Source organism: Eretmochelys imbricata, chromosome 3 (assembly GCF_965152235.1).
Source record: "Eretmochelys imbricata isolate rEreImb1 chromosome 3, rEreImb1.hap1, whole genome shotgun sequence".
NCBI classification, from domain to species: Eukaryota; Metazoa; Chordata; order Testudines; family Cheloniidae; genus Eretmochelys; species Eretmochelys imbricata.
Window position 1 is genome coordinate 2,719,301 of NC_135574.1, and position 24,827 is coordinate 2,744,127.

At 46.8% G+C, this 24,827-nt stretch overlaps 1 protein-coding gene across 8 annotated transcripts in view; it reads right to left on the reverse strand.

Annotated features, from left to right (window-relative positions):
• Positions 1 to 24,827, reverse strand: part of ASXL2 (ASXL transcriptional regulator 2) — a 253,377-nt gene that overhangs the window by 21,109 nt on the left and 207,441 nt on the right. For 7 of the 8 annotated variants that reach the window (XM_077812285.1, XM_077812287.1, XM_077812290.1 and 4 more), the window contains 3 exons: positions 11,572 to 11,686; positions 5,574 to 5,726; positions 3,088 to 3,251 (listed from right to left, as the gene is read on the reverse strand). In XM_077812285.1, coding sequence (XP_077668411.1) covers positions 3,088 to 3,251; positions 5,574 to 5,726; positions 11,572 to 11,686 — 432 coding nt within the window. The remainder of the gene's footprint in view (positions 1 to 3,087; positions 3,252 to 5,573; positions 5,727 to 11,571; positions 11,687 to 24,827) is intronic. The other variant, XM_077812286.1, reaches the window with a different exon arrangement.

A 24,827-nucleotide genomic window follows, 5' to 3' on the forward strand; every position in this document is an offset into this window, starting at 1 on the left:
AATCGTTCCATGGCACCTAGTTGTAGACGATGATTGACTTCTTGTCGTAACTGGTGCTCATGAGAAGGGTACCTGAAGAGGGATGGGGAGGGGGATAGGGTAGGTGGTCGGGAGGTAAAGGATATGGTATATTCCAATCATATGATGTCTAACCCTCATTGGTCCATGGTTATTGACACCCAGATATGGTAGAATGGGCAAAAGCCATGACCAATCATGGGGATGGATCGGGTATAAGTGCTGCCTGGTGAGGGAGGTTGCTCAGACCCTCGACCAAAACTTCAAAATTGTTGTTTGGGCGAAGCCCTTTGAGAAGTTGACGCTTGAGACTGAGGTGCTCTCCATTGCTGTGAATGTTGGTGTTTTTTTTGATTCTCATATTGCCTCTGTTGCTGTTGGTAGGAAGAGAAATCCTTGTTCCTCTGATGAGACTGGTATCATCTTCTCTTCGCAGGTAGAGTGTAGATCCCCAAAGTGTAAAGAGTAGCTTGAGGGTGTTTCATCGAGTGGAGCACCTGGGCCGTCTTGGTCAAAAATAGCTTCTCTTGGTCAAAAGATAGGTCCTTGACCTTCGTTTGGAGTTCTTTAGGTATGCCAGAGGATTGTAACCAGGATGCCCATCGCATGACTACAGCCGTGGTTCTCACTGTTGTGTCCATGACATCCAAAGACCCTTGGAAGGCGGTTTAACTATGAGTTGACCTTAATTTATAATGGCCTGAAATTGTGATGGTTTCTCCTCGAGGAGCTCTGCTGTGAACGAGCTAAGTTTTCCATAATTATCATAATCTTATTTAGCCAGCAAGGCCGAATAGTTGGGTGATTCGGAACTGTAATGTCACCAAGGAGTAAATTTTTCATCTGAAGAGGTCAAGCCTGTTGTGGAGTGAATCTAAACTGTTGTTGTTTGCTGTGCTGATTAGCGGTGTCGACCACCAAGGAGTTGGGAGGCGGGTGTGAGAAGAGGAAGTCCACCCCTTTGGCAGGGACGTAATACTTCCTATCCACCCTTCTGCATGTCGTTGGAATTGAGGCTGGTGACTGCTAGACTCTTTCTGCTGGCTCCAAAATCCCACCATTGATGGACAGAGCAATTTTGGAAGTAGATGAAGGTTGTAAAATTTGTGCCAGCCTGTGCTGGTTTGTCTGCACTTCCTCCAGTGGGATGTCCTGGCTGCAGGCAACCCTCTTAAACAGTTCCTGGAACTGTTTGAAGTCATCCACTGAGGTAGGCGGTGGTGGCATGATTGCCTTAACCAGGAAGCAGGAAGAATTGTGAGCAGATGTCGCTTCCTGATCAGTGCCTGTTACTGTGTCATCCCCAACATCCTGAGCCTTCGTTGGCTGTGGGGCGGGAGACGTGGGATTAGACCTTAGCTCGTCTCTATGAGCTGTGGGTGGCCTGGAGTGGGGGCCCCGGTAAGTTGCCATGGGGTCCCAATGTGCCCATTGGATTGGGAAGGCCATTGGTGGATACATCCACAGTGGTCTGTACCACGGTTGAGCTGCCTGGTTGTAAGGGTATTTGGGTCCCATCTGGCTCCAGGATGGTCCTTCTTTCGGTGATGAGTGGTGCGGCAAGAAAGTGCATAGTTCCTGCACATCATGATCATCATCTTCACTGGATGAATGTACTGTGTCATGAGAAGTATGGGGATCTCCTCTACAACTTACAGCTCTAGCTGTAACCATATCATGGGTTCTCTCAATCTAGGGCTGTCAGGGTACTGAAACCGCCCTGCCCTTCTCATATGGCTAGAAGGAAGGAAGGATCCTGGAATGGGAATGGGGGCCTCAGTATGAAAAACGTTGAGAACTCATGCTCTACAGCGCTGAAATCCCCCTTTCCTCTCCATTCTGCCACAAAAGCTTTATCCATTCATGGATCAAAGCTCACCTCACTTATTCCTCTGTGGACTCTTCATCTTATCTGAGCCCCCTTCAATCTTTAGAGAATGCTGCTGCTAATGATCATGTTTTTGCTTCTCAGACCATGTTGCTCCACTGTCCATCAGTTCAAGCTTTTTGTTATTTGTTTATAACGTACCTAGCGAGATGGGGTTCAGGCCTCTACATGCTGCCATCATAAAAACACTAAATAATAATATTCATCTTCACCATCAAGGTTCTGTGGAACTTTGCTTGTGTTTATATTGCTGCCTTCAGTTCCACCTATTCCTCCAACTGCCTATGGACCTGCTAAACCGCCTTCCTTTATGCCTTCTTTGTATCCTTTTCCCACTCATCTTCATAATTTCTTAACCTGCTACTCCATATATATATGGGCCTACCTCCCTCTTCTTATGCATTGAATTATTCTCTTCACTTTTCAGATCCTTTCTTAAAACACAGAATTCTTTCACTGGTAATCCACAAAATGTCCGAAATCTGCACCACATGTTCTGTAGCTCTAAATTGTGTGTTCTGTGTTCCAATTTAGAACAGAGACTTTGTGTAGTAGGGACAGCATCTTCCTCTGTGTTGACAAATAATTCATTAACACCTTCTCCCTTCTATGTAAAGCATTGTGCATCTATGCAAGACTAGAGTGCTATCCAGCCTATAACAGTGCTAACATGACAGCTATTGAGACATCCACAAACCATCAGGGGACTGGGCTAAAGTATAACAATTGTTTTAGAGACAATCTAGTAAGGCATCTCTGCTAAAAGGGTATGGGGATAAGACCGCATTTAAAGACTTTGGAAAAAAAAGCTGGCATTCAATACTCCCTGCACCTAGCATGTCCACTCCACTACAGCAGAATCCACTGAGCTCACTACTGTTAGGAATGTAGGATTCACTATACTGGATAAAACTATAGGCCCATCACCTCTGGTATCCATCAATACTCAATGGTTCTCTGAAAGCAACACTCCATGTTTCTTTCCAAATAGTGTTGTATGTGGATGAAAAAAATGCCATCCCAGTTTCCAGCAAGCACCAGTTTATTTTCTGAAACTTGAGATTTGATTGCCCTTATCTCAGTGAATTGGCAATTGCTGTGTATGAAACCAACAATCCCTGGTTTCTGCATGTTGTTACCTGGAAACATAGCTCCTCTCTACAACAGAATATGTGGCATACCTGCCTGTCCACCTCTGGGAGCAGCAGCAGCAGCCGTTGCTGACAGTCTGTGGGTAAGACAGAGAATGTGTGCTTGTTGATCAGCGCCCGCAGATTTGTGTTCACTAAGATGGAGTCAGGTGTTTCCACATCAATTTCAGCACATTTCGTCCTCTTCAGCTGCCCTGTAAAGAACCACAGAGGTCTGTGTAACACATCACCTGAGGCAAGAATAAGGGCTCCCCTACCTCTGAGCGGCTCTTCACTTAGCTCATGGTTACATGAAGATATTAATAATGCTGTTCTGATGGCTCATTTTCCAACCCTGAAAGGGAGGGAGCAGTAAGCTCCCTGGCTAAGTCAGAAACAGAGCGGATGAAGATCCACCCTTCTGCCATAAGGATTAGCATTACATGGAATCGTGGGAGTTGGAGCGTGATGGGATGATTAAAAACATAATGTGAGGATTCTTGGGGCTAGGAAGGTCTCTCATCTCCCAAGGAAAATATTAACCCCGAATATTCTGCTCTGTCTGGGTTTGCCTAACTTTGCCGGGATTCCTGGCTGCCCATGGTAACGAGATACCAGAACCTCCCCTGTGCTGGGGTAGGAGTCTCTCAAGAGGGTTTTTTTAGCAAGTGTACTTTAATCTTCTATTTTAATCCTGTGGCCAGGAGCAGCTTCTTCCTTTGGATTTCTTGCTGGTTTGTTTGTATTTTGTACTCAGCAAAAGCAGAAGTGATTTCGAAAAGATCAGTGCCACGTTCACAGGTTTCAGCAGCCAGCTCTGCTTGTGCTGAGACCACAATGCGAAACAAAGCAGTAATAATGAAAAAATATTCTCTCTTCTTCCCTTTTCCCACATGGTAAAGGTCCTGACCAGGAGTCCTGCAGTTCTAGCACCAATCCCCAGGCTACAGAAAGACTCACGAGCACTGTAATTTCAGAAACAGCCTGACCGGAGAGAGCATCTGTACAGTGTATGCGCTTTCCTTTGGACTTGCCCGTTACACATTGTTGGCAACATGCCATTATGTTCTGTGAACTTCAAGTAAAAATGTATCATTAATAAAAAGTCTAATGAAGACTGTCATAGCATGTTCTGCCAGAGCATGGGGATGATGCTTTTAAGGTAATTGCTCCCCACAGCGCCACTCCCATGGAAGCTTGTTTCATTTGGGAAAGGTGACTCGCACACTCAGAGGTCATTTAGAAAATGCCTCTGTAGATGTTGCTGTCTGTTTGGTTGGCGTTATTTCCCTGACCGCCGGATGGAGCTGGGTCTGGAATACAGAGCAGCTCTCTCCAGCTCGCTACACTGCGCCCCTCTCTCTGGCACAGGCACATACCCGAGGAGCTTGGCCACAAACACGAAATGAACACGGCTCTGCCTTATTCTTTTTTCCTCAAATTTTAAATGAAGTGAATTTTAGTGCTGGGATGGTGCAGTAGCTCTGGGGACGCTGGGTCCTTATGCCCAGAACAGGAACAGCAAAAGCAATCTTCCCTCACGTGGGCCCACCCACATATCTCAGCCCTGACCTGGAGCGCTTCAGTCTCCGTGGCATCCCTGCCCGTTGTGGGCATCCAGGCTGAGGCAAAGAAGGGGGTCAACCTGTGCACTGGGAGCAGGGCTGCACCCTCCTGTGTGAGGGTGGCAATGTTTGAGTGACTGACAAAGCAGCACGGATGGGTAGAGCCCTGCGCAGATACAAAATTTGTATCTGCGTATATGGTCCGCGGATATAAAGCGATATCCACAGATTTGCAGGGCTCTACTGATGGCCTCTTGACATTATCAGACAACGTGTGGGTTGCCACACTGCAAGATCTTAAGAGGACATGGAGAAATTGCAAAGGACCCTGAATGGGATATGGATGGAACCTTTCACCTCAAGGCCACTAATTCAGATCAAATCCAGCAAAAACTGTTACCAGAGGATGGATTTTTGGGCCCATATGAAGTGAGGGGGCTGAACACATGGTTTCCCCCTACTCCCCTGGCCTACAGAGACAAGAGTGAGATTTCACTTAAACTCCAAGCATCTGCAAAACAAACCACAAGCAACAAAGGGGTATTGAGAAACATGTAACTTTAAAAACCTGGCAGGAAACCAAGTAGCACTCTTGGGCTTGAAGGATGGGGTTTATTTTTGTTTCTTTTTTAAGGTAACAGAAACACCTTAAGTGCTAGAAGGAAAAGGCTGCTAAATAATGCAAGTCCTTTTCTGCCTCTGTTGCACAGAGGACTGTGAACACACGAGCCAGCAAAGCTTCCCGATGAGAAGAGCTGGGCATGGACATGTTTGTGTGTATAGAGTTTCTGAGTTGGGTGGTGGTTTCATTTTCCCTAATTCATGCTGAAGAGCAGGAGTGGCTTCCAGGATTGGCCAGAAACCTCTCCAACCCTGGAACTAGCTGCAGCTTTTACTTAATTTTCCGCTCCGCTTTTTACTCTGGCATCAGAGCAACAAAACCCTCTTTGTGCAGAAAAATAAATATCTTACTTGCATGGAGTCTGTCAGATCTCTGGAATGGTTTCTTCCCCAAGCCTGGCAGGGAATTATCAGCCTTAACAGAGGGAGAGGAGCTGGAGGTGGAGTTCTGAGGGCTGCTTGATTGTCCATCTGACTGCCTTCCTTCCCAAGCTGTACAGGAAACTGAAACATGTTAACATTGGGGATCTACGAACAATGAAGTGTTAAACAAGACATCTGTTTGAATGGGTGTAATAGAGCATTCTTTAGTATGGGTACCCTAATGCACAGCAGTGCCAGGACAAGACGTTCTACAGGATGGACACTGAGCCCTGGTTACACTATACATTTAAGTCTGTATAACTATGACACTCACAGATGTGGAAAATCCACGCCTGAGCAACACAGTTATACCAGCCTAACTCCTGGCGTAGACAGTGCTATGTCGACAGGACAGATACCTACGCCGATGGGAGCAGCTCTGCCATCTGCATAGGTAGCGTCTTCACTGAGCGCTACAGGTGTGCAGCTGCAGTGCTGTAAGTGTAGACAAGCCCTTAATTCTGCTCCTCTCCTTGCACGGATTTTCCAGCGTTCTTACCTTATCGGGAGCTATCAAATCATCATAGAAGATAGAGATGGAAAACAGTCTCCCGGATCATCTAAATCTATTCCCCATCAATGCAGACAGTTTATTCTTCATGAATCTCCCAGTCCAGTGATGGGACTATGAGAACTTCCTTTCAGACGCTGCTCTCCTATCTGATGGAGCTCATTGCTAGCGGCGCTCCTTAGGCCACCCCCAATAATTCTTTTCCCTCCTTAGTGGTTATGCCCTTCATGTACTTCAGATTATTAACATGCTCTTCCCCCTAAATTAGTCAGATTTCAGTGAGAGAACCTGGATTTGTGCAGGAAATGGCCTAACTTCATTATCATGCACATTGTGTAAAGAGTTGTCACTTTGGATGGGCTATCACCAGCAGGAGAGTGAATTTGTGTGGGGGGGTGGAGGGTGAGAAAACCTGGATTTGTGCTGGAAATGGCCTAACCTGAAGATTACTTTAGATAAGCTATTACCAACAGGACAATGGGGTGGGAGGAGGTATTGTTTCATATTCTCTGTGTATATATAAAGTCTGCTGCAGTTTCCACGGTATGCATCTGATGAAGTGAGCTGTAGCTCACGAAAGCTCATGCTCAAATAAATTGGTTAGTCTCTAAGGTGCCACAAGTACTCCTTTTCTTTTTGCGAATACAGACTAACACGGCTGTTACTCTGAAACCTCTTAAAACAATCCCTCCCAGTCCCCGATCATTTGCGCTGCTCTCCGTTTTTCAATGCTCCTCTTTCTACAGCAGTAACATTTCTTTCTGCTCACAGAAAAAGATTCCTGCTCCGGTCTAAGTGCATTTTCTTTTCCCCTTCTCTTCCTCAATAAGCTGAATTAAGAACATTAGCGGGTGTTTTCCCACTGCCTTAGATGAATATACAGTAACAGGCCTGCACTCCACATAGCCAAAGGTGCTCCCGTCCCTCGGCAATAGAAGAGGAACTCAGGAGTACACACGGTTAAGTCACAAGGCGATTGAACGCTGTTATTAATCACTTATGTTACAGTAACACCCAAATGCTCCCAGCAGGATCACACCCCATCGTACTGGAGGTTTTATAAACACCCAAGGCTCTGACCCAGAAATACTGAGAGTCTAGTAAGACCAAAGGGTGAGGGAGAGAGCTACTTCTAGGTCTCAAGTGAATTAGTTTGATGGCCTCAGTCACAACTTTACTGGATGTTTTTTGCCTCTTTTTCTCACTCACACCCTGCACAGGGCTGGTGAGTCAGAGGTCAGGAGTGGAAAGCTGGATTCAAGGGACCTCCCGATCATAATGTAGCAGCCAAAATGAAGGGAATTCAGAGAAAAATAACAAAAATGATAAAGGAAGCTGAAGGGAAATGGCTCAGTATATCTGATTAGCTAAGAAATGACCAAAGGGGACATGGTAATTGTCTGCAATTATTGGGAGAGTGTAAATGTAAGGCACAGAGAGGAATTCTATAGGCTATGCAATGCTTTGAAGATTGTAAGTATTATGTAATATGGGTGTGAACCACTTCGCATATTAGACCAAAATTATACTACAACACCTCAGAATTATGTGGCAAGGCCAGGCCCTCTTATCTCCCAGCCTGCGGCCAGAAGCTGGCTGTAAGATGCACTCCATCCCCAAGGACATGAAGTGGGCCAGGATGGGGTCTTAAGACCATGGTAGAGGGGAGCTCTAAGAAGAAAGCTCAAGCCGAAGAGCCAGAGAGCCATTCAGGTTTAAACTGGTTAGCAAGAAAAACTTTGTGAAAAGTTTGAAATGGCACTGGGCTCCCACCAGCTTGTGTGGAAGGTTTTATGCACCTGCCACACCCATTCCTACACTTTAACATAAAATACACAACATTTTCCATGCAAACAAGTTGTAGCTCCCTTCTCAGGCCTTCCCTCATCTATCTAGGAGTGGCAAGAAGTGCCCCCTTCCCTTGGCATTTCCTCCTGCAAGCCTCCCCTATAGCTCCCATGTACGCACGGAGTAGTACAGGCAAGAAACGCTTTAGAAAGAACCAAGAAGTGGTTGACTTCCCTTCCCTTATTCCTCTCAACAGGGTCTTAACGTCAGAGCTGGCTTGGCACCCCCTGACAGCCAACCCTGTCAATGACTTCATTATTGAACAACACACAAAGTACATCTGGCAGATATGCGTGTTCCTTACAGCTGGAAATATGCAGCCTAGCCTCAACCTTGCATTCATCTGAACAGATGTTACATAGGATATTCTAGCAGCAATTAAACAGCTAGCCAAGACAGCCTCAGCTGGTTTTGGTTTTGATTCTCTAAGGGTCAATTGAAAAGAGGGAATAAACCAACATGCACAGTTAAGCAGAAACAAGTCAAAAAGAGAGCCGAACATCAAAATTCTCCTTAATTCTGCATGGCCAAGCCGAACTCCAATGTTCAGCATGGAACTCCCATGGAGACAGATCACCAGGCAGATCTGAGAGCTGAAAGTTATTCAGATTCCATAACTGCCCTGAAGCGGGGTGGCCACCCGCTCCTGCCTGGAAGGGCTTAAAACAGCCCTGGGAGAGGGCTGGGGCAGGGAAAAAGCTGGGCTGAGTGGGAGGCAGCCTCAGCTGTGGCCACGCCCCAGACAGACCCAGTGGGCCCGATAAAAGCCAGTGAAGCCAGGAGCAGGGGGACTCTCTCTCTAGCCTGTGGAGAGGGAGGGACCTGGCTGCTGGGAGCATACCAAGGTACCTGAGGTGGAGCAGGGCTGGGGGAAGGCCAGAGGAGCTGGGGAACTCCGGCTTGGAAACCCCCCAGGCTGCAGGCCTAGTGGAAGGTCAAATAGGTACTGGGGCTGCAGAGGGCAGCCCAAGGGGTAGGCAGAAGCAGCAGGTCCAAACCCCCTTTGCCTAGGAGGAATGGTGCTTACACTGCAGGTGGCCCCAGGGAATGGGGGCGAGGTGATGACTGGCAGTGGCCATAGACTGAGGCGAGGTAGGGGTAGAGGGTTGGGGGTTCCCTGGGGAGGGGAGACCCAGATCTGTATGGGGCACTGCAGGTGGCAGCACCCCGGCATGAAAGGGGGAACCGGGGTCCAGGAGGGACTCAGGGCCTAGCGGCAAGCGGGACACCGGCCTGCAGAGGGCTCTCCGGAGGCTGGAACGCTAATTCCCTGGACCACGAGCAGGAGGCGCCGCAGGGGTTAGTCCGCCCTGCTACATGCCCACTCTGATCTTCTTTCTGTAGTTAATGGTTCACCCTATTACACTGGTTACAAGCTGCACCAGATAAGTCACTTTTGCAAGGCCTGGATTTAGCTTTTAATTTGGGAGCAGAAGTATCTGACGTTGCACTGACCTAATTGTTTTTTCTCTCCCCTTTTTGTGTATGTGAAGCTACTAGACAGACATTGCAATGACAGCTCCAGGTTTGGTGCTAACCCAATGGAGTTGCTGCAATGTACCATGTCCTAGTATTTGTGTGTGCGTGTGTATCAGAAGATCCACTGTACTCACAGGAATGGTCGTAATCTAGCCTGGTACCTGCCTACCGGTGTTCTTCTACGTGACCTGTATTGATAACTTGTGATAGGTCAGAAGATAAAGTTATAGTTAAGCTGCTCTCACAAAAGTAACTTTATCAAAATTAAAATATATTTTTTATTTTTGCTCTTAGCTAAAACAAACAAGAAAGGAGATTAATCCCTACAGGGGAATGTTAAGCCCTTGCACCTTTATGAAGGACCATTTTCCTTTGTTGGTAGGATTATTTATTCGCCCAAGGCTGATAAAAAATGTTACATCTGCTGTATGACATTAATAAATAACGACAGTAAATAATGAATAATAATGCTTAGCACTTTGACTTCAAAGCACTGTACAAACATTAATCAATCATTAAGCATTAATAAATAATGTAGTCATTAATTAATGTTGTGCTTGGGAACCAAGCATTTGGAACCCCATTCAAAGGTGTGCAATGTTGGGCTTCTCCCCACCCATCCACACAGTAACCTACAGAAGCGGTGTCCTTCTCACACCAAAGCTGTCTCCACCCCTCCTCCCTTTTTTATTTAAAACAAAATTTTGGTTCCAAAATGCACCGTCCCCCACAAGATGTTCCTGACATTGATTCCCTGATTCAGGCCCTCTGAAATCGCTTTGAGAAGGGAGAATTGATGTGTAAACCAAGGAAAATATGTTAACTAACATGTTTTAATTAGCACAGTGTTAAACATAAATTGTGCCCTTAGCGCAGACAAAAGCAAATTTGTGCTTAACATCATGCTAATTAAAACATATTTCTAGTGGGGGAACAGATCTTCGCAGAGATCTGTTCACAGCCCAAAGCTGTGTGATATCTTTATCAATTATCTGGGAAAAGATATACAATCACTGCGGGTAATGTTTGGAGGTGACCCAACAATTGGTGGAGTGGTATATAAAAAGAGCAGATCTGTTTGACAGAGTGATCTGGATCAATTGGTAAGCTGAATTTGTTTGAATAATGTGTATTTTCATACAGCCAAATGCAAGGACACACATCTCGGAACAAAATACATAGGCCCTATTTACAGGATAGAAAGCCAGGACACTGGAAAGCGGTGACTCTGAAAGGACTTAGGGGTCACAGCGGATAACCAAATGCGCATGAGCTCCCAGTGTGATGTTGTGGCTATGACAGCGAATGTGATCCTTGCTGCATAAGGGGAGATACTGAGAAGCAGTAAGGATGTGGTCTTACCTCTGTATTAGTGAGATATCACTGAATACTGTGTCCAGTTCTAGTGTCCACACTTCAGAAAGTGTAGTGAAATTGTGAAGGATTCAGCAAACAGCTAAATGATTGACTCAAGTTCTGGAAAACATGCTTTATAGTGAGAGACTTAAGAAGCTACATCTGTTTAGCCTATCCATCAGAAGATTACAAGGTGACAGTCTATAAATGCCTACAAGGGGAGAAGTTTTCTGATAGTAGAGGGCTCTTTAGTCTACAAGACAACAACACAGTAAGAACCAGTGGATGAAAGCTGAAGCTAGATAAATTGAGTTTAGAAATAAGGTGCACATTTTTAACAGTGAGGGTGATTAACCATTGGAACATTTTACCAACGGGGTTGTGGTATATTCTTCATTACTTGAAGTCTTTAAAGCAAAACTGGATTGCTTTCTACTCTAGCTCAACCAGAACGTACGGGCTTGATGCAGGAATTATTAGGTGATGGCTGTACTGTGCAGGGCATCACTCAAATGACCATAATGGTTCCTTCTGGCCCTAAAATGTATTAATTTTTCCTAACACAATGATTTTCCTAGTATAGACAAAGCCAAAAGGACAGAAGCTGGAACAGTTTAGAAATACAAAGAATGCTCTGGAAAACAGGGGCTCCCTCTTCCCCGAAAGCCTAGGAAAGGCAAGTTAGAGAGACATGGCCGTAAAAGAGAGCCTGGGAATCTCACTGCCTCATACCAGGTTTAGCAGGTGTGGAGTCACTGGCTGCCTTCACCGTCTTGAGTAGAAGATGCTGGTTAGAGGGCACAGGCATGCCTGCTCTGCATTGCTGCTGCTGCTGCTGCTTCAGGGCCTAGTGAGAGCGGGGAGAGGACAAGACAGATAAAACATTCAAACCAAGCTTGTAATAACCCCTCACAGAACAGTGGCCTTTACAGCAAGTCGTACTTTGGCTCGGATAGCACCTTTCAGCCAAGAATTTTAAAAAGCTTCAGAAATACATCCCCTGTTTCCAGTGCACTGTTCATTTTAAGGAGACACATTTTCTACTCTTTGTCTGCATAGAAACTGTTCAAATAACACAACAGGAAAAGATTTAAGTGGACCAGTTACTCAGGATCTTAAATGACCATTTCTTGGAACAGCGAGTTCTAGAGAACATGAGACAACTTGGAACAGCGAGTCCAAGAGAACAACAACTATATCTGTATCTAGAATTAACTATAATAGCACCACCGAATAATAATGACTACCAGGGCTTACATTCTCCCCGCGTATTTTCTGGGGCTCAGGGCTCCAGCCCCGCGGGGCATGCCGGGGCTCAGGGCTCCAGCCCCGCGGGGCATGGCAGGGCTCCTGCGGGTTTGAAAATATTTACTACAGCTCCTCTCAGGTCGGCTCTCGCTGAATTTAACCTCTAGTGACTACAGTACAATTAATCTCATCTTCCTCAGGGGAGGGATCTTACAATAAACGTGTACAGTGACATTAAACTTGAGTAAGGTGGAATTTTTAAAAATGAGGAAGGTAGTCAAAGATTCTAAAATTGAAAGTGAAGAAAATTAAAACCCTTTGCGTCAGCATGGAGGCTATTAAAACAACTATAACTAAGTCCTAGAAGGTATTCATACCCTTAACCAGAAGAGGAAGCAGGAGGGCAAGACATGAAAGTTGGGTTAAATGCTAAAGTTCACAAGGTCACCCAAGCCAAAAAGCTAAATTTAGCCCTAATGAAGCCAACAGAGAGTAGCATGAACTATGGCAGGTACAATGTAGGATGGAAATTAGGCATGGGATAGAAGGTAACAATGAAAATATTATAATGCCATTATATAAGTCAATGGGACATCCTCACCTCGATACTGTGTTCAGTTCTAGTCACTCTATCTCAAAAAGCATATATCAGATATAGTAGGGGTTCAGAGACAGGCAACAAAAAAATTAGAGGCCTGGAGAGACTTCTGTATGAGGAACAACTGAAAAGATCGGGACTGTTTAGTTCAGAGGAGACACAAATAAGTGGGGATATGACCGAGGTATACAAAATGACTAGAATAGAGGAGGAGATTAGGTACTTCTGTTCACCACTCATAACATAAGACAAGGGGATTGTTTTGTCAAGGAAACCGCAATGCAACACATTTAAAACTAGTAAATGAAGTATTTTCTACTATGCATAAATAACCTGTGGAATTCACTGCCACAATATATAATTGAGCCCAAAAAATGAATGGGATTTTAAAAAATGACATTTATATTGATAATGCAGACATCCATAGTTACACTGGACAGGACAAAACATCTTTTTAGGATGGCTATAAACCCTCCTGCTTCAGGGCTCAAGCAAAACATTGATTGACAGGGATTAGTAAGAAACTTCCTCTGTGAGCAAATTATACCATAATTGCCAACGGCAGGTTTTTCTGCATCTTCTTCTGAAACATCTGGTACCAGCTACTATCAAGAAGATCCTGGACTAGAGAGAGCACCAGTTTGTTCTTGTATGTTGCTGGTGTGTATGTATCCGATAGTCCTATGTTATTCATAGATTATTAAAAATGAAAGTGTTCTAAAAATCCAGTTCACTTCTTGGCTTGATGCCATTTATTTGGTGCATTTTTCTCAGCCAGGACAATGTAAACCAATTGTCATAAATATAAAGGGAAGGGTAAACACCTTTAAAATCCCTCCTGGCCAGAGGAAAAACCCTTTCACCTGTAAAGGGTTAAGAAGCTAGGATAACCTCGCTGGCACCTGACCACAATGACCAATGAGGAGACAAGATACTTTCAAAGCTGGAGGGGGGGAGAAACAAAGCCTCTCTGTCTGACTGTGTGATGCTTTGGCCGGGGACAGAACAGGAATGGAGTCTTAGAACTTAGTAAGTAATCTAGCTAGATATGCTTTAGATTCTGATTTCTTTGAATGGCTGACAGAATACGCTGTGCTGAATGGAATGGATATTCCTGTTTTTGTGTCTTTTTGTAACTTAAGGTTTTGCCTGGAGGGATTTTCTCTGTTTTGAATCTAATTACCCTGTAAGGTATTTACCATCCTGATTTTACGGAGGTGATTCTTTTTACTTTTTCTTCTATTAAAATTCTTCTTTTAAGAACCTGAATGCTTTTTCATTGTTCTTAAGATCCAAGAGTTTGGGTCTGTGGTCACCTATACAAATTGGTGTGGATTGTTATCAAACCTTCCCCAGGAAGGGGGGTGCAAGGTTTTGGTGAGGGTTTTGGGGGTGAAGACGTTTCCATACGGGCTCTTTCCTAATAAAATAAACCTGGTTAGACGTTTGGTGGTGGCAGCGAAAGTCCAAGGGCAAAAGGTAAAATAGTTTGTACCCTGGGGAAGTTTTAACCTAAGCTGGTAAAAGTAAGCTTAGGAGGTTTTCATGCAGGTCCCCACCTCTGTACCCTAGAGTTCAGAGTGGGGAAGGAACGTTGACACCAATGAACTCAGTTTTGGTTTTGTTCTCAGTGCTGAAATGTTTGAGCTGCAAACACTTGCTGGGGGTGAGGATGCAGAAAAGGAGGAATGTTTATTCATTTAAAAAGAGTTTTTTTAAAATTCCATGTCAACACTGAGATCAGTGTTTGCTCTTGTAAAAGCTTGGATTTTACATCATCTACATGTTGGGCCCAATTGGAATTGACAGTGTCCCTTTAAAGCTACTTTCAAAAAATATACCACTCCAGTTAAAAAACAATTACCAAGGGAGTGAAAATGAGTTTTTCCCTAATGCTGCTGCTGATCCAGGCAGCAGCAAACAGGTGTTTCAATGCAACAGTGGAAAAACTCTGTAAATACCTCTAAAAAAATCCAGGTACATTTCTTCAAGGAGTTAAAAAAATTCCACCCTGCAAGCTGACTCGTGCATCTAGCATGTTTAGTGTATTCCAAACAGCGAGTTGAAAACAGCTTGCCCCAAAACTGTTTCCTGGAAAGATTATTTTCTTTTTATTTCCTTTTGTTTTGCCCTCTCTCTCTTTCCCTCTCCTTGTGAGCTTACCCTTAAATGTTACCAGTCTGGATGCCCGGCAGTATGCTCCTGAGCGGCATGCATACCAGAGAGCAGATCTGAGAACACCATTGCTTTAAGTGGCTGCATACTATCACTTTCCTTTAGGGGGTGAGGAAGCGCTGTTGTGCTTCTCCCTCCAACTCCCCACAATTACAGCACTTAATATCTCATCTTCTCAGAGCTGCTCTCCAGGGACCCAGAGGGAGAGAGTCCCATATTCCTCGCACTTAGTCATCATGTGAGTGCATGTGTGTGTGTTTTTTTTTTATTGTCTAAAGCATTTTATTGTTCTCTTTATTTATACAGTTAAAAACAGACAATACTAGACAAAATTGTGCAAAGAAAAAGGTACATCAAGCACGTAGTTAGCACAGAGTGTGAATACTAATGTCAGCAGCAGGGCTTGTGTAAGTTGCACCTGAGGATAATGGCCCCCAAGAGCTAGTCTGGCAAACTGGCATCAGCTAGGAATTGCACCTTCCTCACCATACCCCCTGCTTTCTCTGGCCACACCACCTATTTGAAGAAGAAGTGGGAGAAGGTGATGATAGTCATTACATTGACCTTTAACCACCTGAGGATTCCATGTCAGGGTAATCCTTGGGTAGCCAGTTAAACTGCCTTTATGGTGAACTGGTGGGAAAGTGACTGCGTCAGAGCCAAGATCTGGCCCAAAGTGTCTTTGCTTTTTCTTTTTGGATCTGGGTGCAGTCTGTGCTACCAGTGACATGGGGTGCTGGGGACACGCCCAAAGACATACATTTGCACTTGCAGAGCTCCGTTCTTCACACAGGGAGAACCAAGAGGGTAGCATTAAGTGATGAGTCATCTGATTTGGGGTTCTAGTGTGGTAGAGCACAGCAATCCATTCTCGCACCTCTCTTGTTCAATCTCACTGTCAATGAGGCTGAGAGGACAGAGTGAGAGGTTCAAGCCGAAGGGCCAACAATATGAGATTAGTATTCTGCTTTTATCAGACCTGGATGGTACAATTTCTGAGCCTTCCAAGAGTCATGCTGAGATCTGGACTATGATAAGAGTAGGGTAGCATCTGGTCTCTTTGTTCCTTCCCAATGTCCACATAGCCACTCTGGTCAAGCGGACTTGATTTTCCCCATCTATGTTTGGCAAGAAAATTATGATTTTTCCAGTAAGGTGCAGAACCTCATCCTGGTTAGTCATGCCTGGATATTGGATTGCTGTAATTCTCTACCTGGGTCTATACCTGAAGATCAGTTGGAAACGTCAGGTGATACAACATGCAGCCATCTGCTTACTTAGCAGTACCATGTGCTGGTAGCATATTACACTGGTATTCCAGAAACTTTGCGGGATGCCAGTTTATTTGAGGGTGTAGATCACAGAGTTAGCTTTGATCTGTAATGGTCTTTATGGCTTTGGTTTTGCACATCTCAGATCAACTCTCCCTGTTTCATGCAGCATCCCAACACTGGTGGTCAGCTGAGACACTCAAGCTTATGGTCTCTAGAATTATATATCAATAGGCTGGGACCGAGTGTCCTCAACTCTTGAATTTGCTTTCCTTCCCCTCCGGCACAGCATCCTAATCTGTTGAGCACCATGTTGAAGAATGGTGTCCAGTCAGTTATGTGCAATACATTTTCCAGAACATGCTAGGAGAACTGAAATAAAATCACTGTATTGCTTTAAAAATAGGGAAGGGCCACGAGTGACACTAAGCCAAGAAGTGAAGTGATGGCTATGTTTTCTTGCATCACTGCACTCATAGCACTTTCCAAGCAGGAGCTAGGTAGGAAAAAGTGAGCCCTTTGCTCCCCTCGTACCTCTAGAATATGCCTTTGGCCATCCTGCCTACTTGTTCTTGATTTAGTCGTAAGTGGAGTCCAGGATCTGCTCCTAGAGGTGAATATAGCTGAATCACTGGGTAATAGCGACCATAATATAATTCAATTTAACATCCTTGTGGGGGGAAAAACAACAAAGACCACTACAGTAGCATTTAACTTCAGAAAGGGGAACTACAACAAAAAAGAGGAAGCTAGTTAAATGGAAATTAAAAAGGTACAATCACAAAAGTGAAATAACTGCAAGCTGCGTGGATAAAAACACAATAATAATGGCACAAATTAAATGTATACCCCACACTAAAAAACAGATGAAGAGGACCAAAAAAGCTCCACCGTGACTAGGTGTCCAATAGCTACTAAACTTTTTGGTGAAAACTGAAAAAAATGAAACAAAAAAGTCATTTAGCATTTATGCCATTTCCGCATTTTCTGTTATTGTTTCCCCCCTTGTCCCCTCACTGAGGCCTAGCTAGTCCTTGGTCTTCCTCTTGCTTCTAATGTATTTGTAGAATGTTTTCTTGTTACCCTTTATGTCTCTAGCTAGTTTAATCTCATTTTGTGCCTTGGCCTTTCTAATTTTATCCCTACAATGCTTGTGCTGTTTGTTTATATTCATCCTTTGTAATTTGACCCAGTTCCCACTTTTTGTGGAACTCTTTTTTGAGTTTCACATCACTGAAGATCTCCTGGTTAAGTCTGGGTGGGTCTCTTGCCACACTTGCTATCTTTCTTACACAGTTGGATAGTTTGCTCTTGTGCCCTTAACATCATCTTGAAAAACTGTCAACTCTCTTGAACTGTTTTTCCCATTAGACTTGCTTCCCGTGGGTTCTTATTTACCAACTCCCTGAGTTTGCTAGAGTCTGCCTTCTTGATATCCATTATCTTTACTGGGCTGGTTTCCCTTCTACCATTCCTCAGAATCATGAACGCCACCATTTAATGATCACTTTCACCCAAACTGCCTTCCACTTTCAAATTCTCAACCAGTTCCTCCCTATTTGTCAAAATCAAATCTAGAACAGCCTCTCCCCTAGTCGCTTTCTCTACCTTCTGAAGTAAAAAATTGTCTCCAATACATTCCAAGAACTTTTGGATAATCTGTGCCCTGCTGCGCTATTTTCCCAAAAGATGTCTGGGTATCATAGAATCATAGAATATCAGGGCTGGAAGGGACCTCAGGAGGTCACCCAGTCCAACCTCCTGCTCAGGTTGAAGTCCCATTACCACCAAGTTCTGTGCTTTGGATGATTTTGTTAATTTCTTTTAAAATGCCTAATCTACCTCTTCTTCCTGGTTAGATGGACTATATAGTCCCCTACCATGACATCACGCTTGGTTTTGTTGGTTTTTTTGCCCCTTTAAGCCTTACCCAGAGACTTTCAACAAGTCTGTCTCCTATTTCCATCTTAACCTCAGTCCAAGTGTCTATATCTTTGATATATAAGGCAACACCTCCTCCCTTTTTTCCCCTGCCTGTCCTTCCTGAGCAAGCTGCACCCTTCTATACCAATATTCCAGTCATATGTATTATCCCACCAAGTCTCTGTGATGCCAACTATGTCATCTCTGCTCAGCCGTCCTTCTTCCCAGAACACCATCCCATGATCAAGGAAGCTGAAGCTCTCCTGGCAACACTATTACCCAGCCAGGCATTCACGTCCAGGATGTGTCTGTCTCTGCCTGGGCCCCTACCCTTGATCGGAAGGATCGAAGAGAACACCACCTGTGCTCCCAGCTCCTTCCCCCTTAATCCCAGAGCCCTGGAGTCACTTCTGATCTGCTCAGGGTCAGACCTTGCAGTATCATTAGTGCCCACATGGATGAGTAGCATGGGGTAGTAGTCAGAGGGCTGGATGATCCTCAACAATCCCTCTGTAACGTCAAGGATATGGGCCCCTGGTAGGCAGCACGCCTCCCGCGATGCCATGTCAGGCCGGCAGATGGTTGCTTCCTTTCCCCCTTAGAAGAGAATCACCAACCACCACTACCCCACGTTTCCTCCTGGGAGTGGGAGCTGCAGCCTGGCCATGTTAGAGCTGTGCGGGCAGCTGTGGGGAGCCGTGTGGAACCTCCACCTGCCTTGGGGGGTGGGGGGGGGGCAGGGACACGGGCCGGGGGCTGTTTGGCCCACCCCACACCATAGGCAGGTTGAGGTTCCGCGCGGCTCCCCACAGCTGCCCACACAGCTCTTACTGTGGCCGGGCTGCAGCTCCGAGGCCCTGCCCCTCGCCCAGAGCCAGCTCGGGGTAAGAGCCGTGTGGGCAGCTGTGGGGAGTCAGCACGGACCCTCCACCTCCATCGGCCCTGGGTGAGGAGCCCAAGAGTGGGGGAATGGGGCCGCGTCTGCCATGGTGAAAAGTGGACCAGTTGGGGGGAAAGCAGGTACCTACGGGGAGGGAGTGTGGAGGGAGAGATTGGGTGGGGGTATGGAAGCAGAGACCTGGACAGTGGGGGAAGCAGCAAAGAGCCAGAGGGGTGGGGCAGTGGTGGTGGGAAATTGGTGGTAGACAAATTTAGACTGGAAATAAGGCACAGATTTTTATCAGTGAAAGTAATTAACCATTAGAACAATTTATCAAGGGTCATGGTGGATTCTCCAGCACTGGCAATTCTTAGAATCAAGACTGCTCTCGGAGTTATAGTGGGGCAGCTCTACGGCCTGTGCTATAAAGGAGGTCAGCCTAGATCAGAGGTGGGCAAACTATGGCCCGTGGGCCACATCTGGCCTGCGAGACTGTCCTGCCCAGCCCTTGAGCTCCCAGCCAGGGAGGCTAGCCCTCCCTCCCCCGCTGTCCCCTGTCCCCCAGCGTGGCTGCGAGCCGCCGGCCTGCCCCGGTGCTCTAGACTGCGCGGCGGTGTGGCTGGCTCTGGGCGGCGCGGCTGCCAGTCCTGGTGCTCTGAATGGCATGGTAAGGGGGCAGGGAGAGGGGGGTTGGATAAGGGGCAGAGGGTCCTGGGGCGGTTGGATATGGCGGAGGTTCTGGGGAGGGGGTGGTCGGGGGGCGGGGAACAGGGGGGTTGGATAAGGGGCAGAGGGTCCCAGGGGGCAGTCAGGGGACTGGGAGCAGGGGGGGTTGGATAGGCAGGGGGAGTCCCAGGGGGCCTGTCAGGGGCTGGGGTGTGGATAGGGGTTGGGGCAGTCAGCGGACAGGGAGGGTTAGATGGGGTTGGGGTCCCAGGGGGCGGTTAGGGGTGGGGGGGTCCCAGGAGGGGGCGGCCAAAGGACAAGGAGCACAGGGGTTGGATGGGTCAGGGGTTCTGAGGGGGGCAGTTAGGGGGTGGGAAGTGGGAGGGGGCGGATAGGGGGCAGGGGCCAGGCTGTTTGGGGAGGCACAGCCTTCCCTACCCGGCCCTCCATGCAGTTTCGGAACCCCGAGGCCAAAACGTTTGCCCACCCCTGGACTAGATGATCACAATGGTCCCTTCTGGCCGGGAAATCTATGGGCTGCTTATAACGAAGCCTGGGTTTATCAACTCATCTTCAGTAGATATTGACTCAGGAAGGAAGGAGGGAAGGAGGGAGGGAGGGAGTGTGTGTGTGTACAAAAGCAGCTCTGAGTGCAGGGAAAGGGGCTGACTGTCACCCCCATCATCCCCATCTCTGGCCCCCCATACATCTCCCCACTCTCTACATATCCCCCCTCCCCCCCCACAGCTGCAGACAGAAAAATCTCTCTGGCACCCCCTGCTGCTGCTTACAGCTATCACAGGCAGCATCTTAATACAGCTCTCTCTCATGGGATGTACAGCTGGGCCTAAGAAGCAACAAGTGCATGACATGTATTCCACTTGGAGGGGCAGTGCTGTACCTTATGGCTGGAGGCCCTCCCCTAGCTACCTTGACCCTCCCTCAGTTCCTTTGTACCAAACACCCAGAAACGAGACTCCTATGCAGACGGGATGGAGGGTGGGTTGTGGAATACACATCAGCATCACATCTTGAAGAACCACAGTTCCAGTAAGTATTGCTCGGGCATGTAGGAATGAAATCAGGAGAGCCAAATCGCACCTGGAGCTGCAGCTAGCGAGAGATGTCAAGGTAACAAGAAGGGTTTCTTCAGGTATGTTGGCAACAAGAAGAAAGCCAAGGAAAGTGTGGGCCCCTTAATGAATGAGGGAGGCAACCTAGTGACAGAGGATGTGGAAAAAGCTAATGTACTCAATGCTTTTTTTGCCTCTGTCTTCACTAACAAGGTCAGCTCCCAGACTGCTGCGCTGGGCATCACAACATGGGGAATAGATGGCCAGCCCTCTGTGGAGAAAGAGGTGGTTAGGGACTATTTAGAAAAGCTGGACGTGCACAAGTCCATGGGGCCGGACGAGTTGCATCCGAGAGTGCTAAAGGAATTGGTGGCTGTGATTGCAGAGCCATTGGCCATTATCTTTGAAAACTGTGGCGAACGGGGGAAGTCCCGGATGACTGGAAAAAGGCTAATGTAGTGCCAATCTTTAAAAAAGGGAAGAAGGAGGATCCTGGGAACTACAGGTCAGTCAGCCTCACCTCAGTCCCCGGAAAAATCATGGAGCAGGTCCTCAAAGAATCAATCCTGAAGCACTTACATGAGAGGAAAGTGATCAGGAACAGTCAGCATGGATTCACCAAGGGAAGGTCATGCCTGACTAATCTAATCGCCTTCTATGATGAGATTACTGGTTCTGTGGATGAAGGGAAAGCAGTGGATGTATTGTTTCTTGACTTTAGCAAAGCTTTTGACACGGTCTCCCAAGTATTCTTATCAGCAAGTTAAAGAAGTATGGGCTGGATGAATGCACTATAAGGTGGGTAGAAAGTTGGCTAGATTGTCGGGCTCAACGGGTAGTGATCAATGGCTCCATGTCTAGTTGGCAGCCAGTGTCAAGTGGAGTGCCCCAGGGGTCGGTCCTGGGGCCGGTTTTGTTCAATATCTTCATAAATGATCTGGAGGATGGTGTGGATTGCACTCTCAGCAAATTTGCGGATGATACTAAACTGGGAGGAGTGGTAGATACGCTGGAGGGCAGGGATAGGATACAGGGGGACCTAGACAAATTGGAGGATTGGGCCAAAAGAAATCTGATGAGGTTCAATAAGCATAAGTGCAGGGTCCTGCACTTAGGATGGAAGAACCCAATGCACAGCTACAGACTAGGGACCGAATGGCTAGGCAGCAGTTCTAAGGAAAAGGACCTAGGGGTGACAGTGGATGAGAAGCTGGATATGAGTCAGCAGTGTGCCCTTGTTGCCAAGAAGGCCAATGGCATTTTGGGATGTATAAGTAGGGGCATAGCGAGCAGATCGAGGGATGTAATCGTTCCCCTCTATTTGACATTGGTGAGGCCTCATCTGGAGTACTGTGTCCAGTTTTGGGCCCCACACTACAAGAAGGATGTGGATAAACTGGAAAGAGTCCAGCGAAGGGCAACAAAAATGATTAGGGGTCTGGAACACATGACTTATGAGGATAGGCGGAGGGAAGTGGGATTGTTTAGTCTGCAGAAGAGAAGAATGAGGGGGGATTTGATAGCTGCTTTCAACTACCTGAGAGGTGGTTCCGGAGAGGATGGTTCTAGACTATTCTCAGTGGTAGAAGAGGACAGGACAAGGAGTAATGGTCTCAAGTTGCAGTGGGGGAGGTTTAGGTTGGATATTAGGAAAAACTTTTTCACTAGGAGGGTGGTGAAACACTGGAATGCATTACCTAGGGAGGTGGTAGAATCTCCTTCCTTAGAAGTTTTTAAGGTCAAGCTTGACAAAGCCCTGGCTGGGATGATTTAATTGGGGATTGGTCCTGCTTTGAGCAGGGGGTTGGACTAGATGACCTCCTGAGGTCCCTTCCAACCCTGATATTCTATGATTCTATGATTCTAAGTAAGTGTTGAGTAAATGTAGCTCCACTTAGGTGACTCACAAGCAGTACTCGCCCCAGGAGGTGGGGCTTGGAGTCTACCTCAACAGGGACTGCAGGACCGCTCTACCAAAGCCAGCATCCACCCTGGAAGATGTGGATATGGCATAATGGTTTGTGAACGCATGTATCACGCAGGGTCATAGCAGCTTTGCAAATGTCCAATATGGAAATGTCACTAAGGAATGCTATAGACGTTTCTTGCGCCTTTGTAAAATAAGCTCGTACCCAAGGAGGGTGTGTAGCCAAAGCTATTTCATATGCAGTTTTCATGCAGGATGCTATCCATTTGGAGACTGTCTGTGAAGAGACTGCTTGAACCTTCAGGCGATCTGTGTATGACAAACAAGGTGAAGCTCAAAATGGGTTAGTCCTGTCCAGATAAGATGCTAGACATCACCTGACATCTAAGGTATGGAGACACTGCTCCTCCGGAGAGGAATGTGACTTAAGAAAGAACACTGGTAAACATACTGCCTGGCTCAAATGAAACTGAGAACCCACTTTAGACAAAAATTTTGGATGCAGTCATAAGGTCACTTTGTCTTTGGAGAAGTGTGTATAAGGAGGCTCTGCCATCAGAGCCTGCAACTCACACACTCTCCTTGGTGACGTTATCGCTACCAGGAATGCAGTTTTCTGACACAAAAGTGGAAAGGGACAAGATGCCAGGGGCTCAACGATAGGACCATTAAGGCCGCTAGGACTGAGTTAAGGTCCCACAGAGGAACCGACCAGAGGACGTAAACCTGAATCTTGCTACTATGATATTGGAGAAGACCAATTTTCCCTGAACGGGGGAGGGAGGAGGTGAAATGCTGATATCACTGCCAGATGCAGTTTCACTGAACTAAATGCAAGCCCCAATGACTGAAGGTGCAGCAGGTAGTCCAAAATGTCCTGGATAGAGGCCAGCATTGATTGGATTCCACAGCTAATGATCACCCCAAAAATGGCTTCCATGTCACTCAACAGGCCATCCTCGTGGAGGGCTTTCTACTGTTAAGGAAAACTTATCGGAGAAACACTGCTCTTCCTCATTCAGCCAAACAGCAGCCACTACGTGAGATGCTGGAAGCTGAGTGCAGGCTGCAAGGTGAGGCCTTGGTTCTGAGGGAGTTGGGATGGGGAGAAAGCAGTATGGGAGGCTGACTAGACAGTACAAGAAGGTCAGAGAACCAGCACTGTCTTGGCCAGGGCAAAGAGAATGAATTTGGCCCGACTCGCCTTGAGCCTGAGGATGACCTGAAGGATGACTGGGATCAGGGGAAAGGTGTAGAGGAGAGCTGACTGCTAGCTGAGGTGGAAAGCCCTGGACAGGCAGCCTGGACTGAGGCCGCCTGGAGAGCCAAACAGACAACATTTTCTGTTGTCCCTTGTAGAAAACAGGTTGATCATCGGGATGCCCCAAGCTATGAAGATGACCTGGGGGAACACTTGTCTTTAGAGACTACTTGCAACTCAGGAAAATACTGGCTGAGATGGTCTGCAAGATGATTCTGAACCCTGAGTAAGCGAACGGCTATTGGAGTAATGTTCTCCTTGAGGCAGAACTACCACAGCTTGATCGCCTCTAGGCAGAGCAACCTGGACTGTGTTTCCCCCTTGTTTGTACACTGTGACAAAGTTCCTCCTCTGCCTTGGTGGGTCCTGCGCTTATTGGCGGATTTTCTCGCCTCAGAGGTTCATGGCAGTCCTCAGTTTGGCCACTTTCGTGGCTCAAATCTGCCGTTCACTCAGTTAGCCTCATCACTGGCCAGCATGGGGAAAGGAAGAAGAACAATCCCCACAGTCTCTGCTGATCCACCTAGAGGATCAGGGAACAGGCCAGAGACCTTCCCCTCTGGTGGAACCCACAGTCCAGTTCAACTCCTCCAGTATCAAGTAGGGAGTTGGAGGGATGGGGGGAACCCAGGCCTGCCCTCTACTCCGGGTTCCAGCCCAGGGCCCTGTGGATTGCAGCTGTCTACAGTGGCTCCTGGAACAGCTGTGCGACAGCTACAACTCCCTGGGCTACTTCTCCATGGCCTCCTCCCAACACCTTCTTTATCCTCACCACAGGACCTTCCTCCTGATGTCTGATGCTGCTTGTACTTCTCAGTCTTCCAGTAGTATGCCTTCTCACACTCAGCTTCTTGCACCTCTTGCTCCCAGCTCCTCACACGCACCACAAACTGAAGTGAGCTCCTTTTTAAACCCAGGTGCCCTGATTAGCCTGCCTTAATTGATTCTAGCAGCTTCTTGATGGGC